Raw genomic sequence first — 3,011 nt, 5'->3', positions numbered from 1 at the left:
GGTCGACTCTGAGGATCCCAGCCTTCATATTGCGTTCTCAACAACCAAGATTCTATCCCTAGACACTGCATCGGCAAAATGTGAAATGTGATACGCCATTGAATATTGAGCGATAAGACGAGCCACGATATGAAACAAAAACGACTTCTTAGCGGCGTCACTCTCCGGGCACATCCGCATAGCTCGAAAAAATGGGACAATGCCAATGCTCTCAGCTTGCTTTTCCATCTTTAGGGTGGTCTCTATAACTGAAACTGAGTGCGTAAATGAAATCTTCCAGAGGTCCACGTAATCTGAAAGACCACTCCCATGTGAATATATAGACGGATCTTGCATGCTGCATATAAAACGGCGAAGACTAGGGCTATGGTTCCATCTTGCTATTTGGAATAAAATAAAGTTCACCGCTGACTGGATAGCCGAGATATGATCACGGACGCATATCACAAATTTGGCCTCCGGTCCGCACGAAGCTGCAAGATGTGGTGTAAATACTACATCAACAGATGCGTCCATCACAACCGAACAAGGTCGTGCTCGGAAAGCTAATGGAAAGAATGTCCCATATGGCAACCAGGGCATGACTTGCAGACGATTGGTCTCCTTGCTCATAGCAGCCAACCAGTTTGGCGTAACAATACCATCTAGGTGCCTCGGTAACATTCCTACCAGCGCAGTGGTTCCACACTTGGGAAAACCCACCAAGTATACAGAAGGCTTGAAGCGAAAGTAACTTGTGCTGGCATACAGCAGACGGACAACCCACCGGATAGCAATTGTGGTGAATAATACCGGATACACGAGTATGAACGCCAAGCTCCGAATGGTGAACCAGTCTGGACCCGCCCAACTCAAGAAGAAGATGGCTCGAGAATGTGTTGTGCCGAACATCGAGCCAGAAAATTCAGCGAGGGGGAGGCGTGAGGCAAATAAAATTATATCGGCGAAAATATCTGGGTGATGCATTTGCGCCGTCACCGGCATCTCCTTGATGTTCTCCCTTGTGTGCAGGTGATAGCGCAGGTGATATTAAGGAACGATACAAGATATAGAATGGTATAGTTGGATTGGCGATTGGAGCGCGGGGCTGACAACAGCGGTAGCATTCTGCGAGGGCACTGCGCCTACTTAAAGGCTGCCGCCTACCTCAAAGGGCAGGTGGCTCCAGCCCCTGACGAGGATAGCTTTGGGTTGGATGAACACCTGCGGAAGGCGGCGACTGCGAGTTCTGATGAGCAAGCAGCGCAGGAGGATTCGAGGGAAGAGTCAGCTGAGCAGCAGCTGCATGGATCAGATGACCCTGTGCCCCTGGCATCGCCCGAGACCACTGGGCAGGCGGGGCGATTGCCCAGGCGCCCGCAAGTGTTGTTTCTTCTAAGACTGGTAAGCAATCTATGGCCGCAACGGCCACACTGCTGGAGCAGAACCTGCAGTTGCGACCTGCAACCGCTCCGCCAAGAAGGAGCTCTAGGCTGGAGAGTATGCCGCCCCAGAGATGGTCGGAGAAACGTACAGCTCCGGGTGGACAGCATCATTGGAACTTTATGACACGAGAGTGTACCCTCATATATATTGCTAATGATGCCGTTTCTATACCTACATTGTAGTTCCCTATTTGTAGGTGAAATCTGTTTGTCAATACCTGTATACGCGGGAGACGCATGTGGCAAATGTAGGTCGCGGGCTGCCTGATACTTCGCGGGAGACTGCCTGATACTTCGCGGGAGACTGCCTGATACTTAACCAAAAACAATAGTGTTCATTGATGATTTCTCAGCAAATTTGCTATATCGGCATGACCGTTTTCTCCGCAATCCAAATAGATAACATGAGGGTACAGAGTGTTGTCATTGACGACACTCTGTGGGTTGGTGTCATACTACGGACTGTTCCTTGGCGCCAAGTTGATGTACGGGGCTTAATTTCATTACAGCGGGGTCCGTCTTAATATTTTCTCCGAAGGCGTGTCGTTGCAGAGCAAAATACCCAAGAAATAATTACTGAGATGAACCAAGGAAAAGTCTATTAAAAGAAAGAAATATTTGGACATTGTATTCATACTGATACTGATAAACCAGTCTTTAGACAAAGTCCTTACAGTCAGCATTCGTCTGCCCAAGTTCAACCAATTCCAGGAGGCGATCCTTTAACGCATGATGCGCCATCGGCGTCGCCTTACTGGCTGAGAGAAACACGCCTGGAAATAATATAAGCGGTAATGGCAAAGTTGTAAATTGCCGATACTAGCAAAGCAACCGAGTTGTGGCACGAGTGATTCACTGGCTTCCGGTTGCGAAGTGCCAGTGGAGCTGGATCAGCCAGGAAGCTTTCGAACAGGAATTGTTTGATTTTGAACGAGATAATAAGTATCAGACTCAAGTAGATGTAGGCAGCAAAAAAGATAACACAAGCATCAGATAATCTCCAGTCAAAATCTCTGTTGAAGAAAGAAATTTGATAGATAGGCACGTGCAAAATATAGCTACCCAAAGCGTTCCATCCGCTGTAACAGAGTATCAACAGCGGGATGTCGTAAGCGAGAGTTTGAAGCACAAAATGGTGTGTCGAGGTAAAAAACTCCGATATCGCCGGAACTATGATGCAGCCGTGACTTAGGGCACTTTGTAACTCAAACAGCCACAACTTGTTATCGTTGAGTATTTTCAGATGCCTTTCGAGGGCTTTGCTGTGATTCTGCTTGTAGACAAATGAGTAGTACACAGTAAAGATAAATATTGTTAAAGCGAAGTGTGTATTCACAGCGCTCTGCAAACTTTTGTCACGTCCTGGTTGTTTCAGCTTGTGCTTTGAAGCATGTGATAGACTTTGACACACAAGCCAAAAAAAGAGAACGCAGCTTGCAATGACGTTCAAGTTTGTTAGCAAGAATGGCTCCTTGAGACAGTACTGTCGTAGCTCATCCAGATTGCGGCAGCTCGAGCATGAAATGAGAATGTAAGCTACCTGGGATTGGTGTTTGACTCACATCACACAGCTGTAGGCACTGGACA

General features: G+C 47.5%; 3 protein-coding genes across 3 annotated transcripts in view; 1 reads left to right on the top strand and 2 right to left on the bottom strand.

Moving 5' to 3' along the window:
* Positions 1 to 24: 24 nt before the first annotated feature.
* On the bottom strand, positions 25 to 663 carry AURANDRAFT_68558 (hypothetical protein; the record flags this gene model as incomplete). Its single annotated transcript, XM_009044255.1, has 1 exon — positions 25 to 663. One exon carries the CDS (start codon positions 661 to 663, stop codon positions 25 to 27), a length of 639 nt encoding a protein of 212 aa, XP_009042503.1.
* A 297-nt stretch (positions 664 to 960) lies between these two features.
* AURANDRAFT_68557 (hypothetical protein) lies at positions 961 to 1,997 on the top strand (the record flags this gene model as incomplete). The annotated part of the gene is made up of 5 exons (XM_009044257.1): positions 961 to 1,056; positions 1,135 to 1,383; positions 1,622 to 1,672; positions 1,778 to 1,937; positions 1,963 to 1,997. 5 exons carry the CDS (start codon positions 961 to 963, stop codon positions 1,995 to 1,997), a joined length of 591 nt encoding a protein of 196 aa, XP_009042505.1.
* An 84-nt stretch (positions 1,998 to 2,081) lies between these two features.
* AURANDRAFT_68556 (hypothetical protein) overlaps positions 2,082 to 3,011 on the bottom strand; it is a gene marked incomplete at both ends in the record, with an annotated part of 2,405 nt that continues 1,475 nt past the window's right edge. Inside the window, 2 exons of the mRNA XM_009044254.1 lie at positions 2,082 to 2,197; positions 2,376 to 2,964. Of these exons, the coding sequence (XP_009042502.1) occupies positions 2,082 to 2,197; positions 2,376 to 2,964 (705 nt within the window). The remainder of the gene's footprint in view (positions 2,198 to 2,375; positions 2,965 to 3,011) is intronic.

The sequence above is a fragment of the Aureococcus anophagefferens genome, assembly GCF_000186865.1.
Source record: "Aureococcus anophagefferens unplaced genomic scaffold AURANscaffold_213, whole genome shotgun sequence".
NCBI classification, from domain to species: Eukaryota; class Pelagophyceae; order Pelagomonadales; family Pelagomonadaceae; genus Aureococcus; species Aureococcus anophagefferens.
Note: the sequence above shows the minus strand (reverse complement) of the source record. Positions and strands in the feature narration are given on the sequence as shown.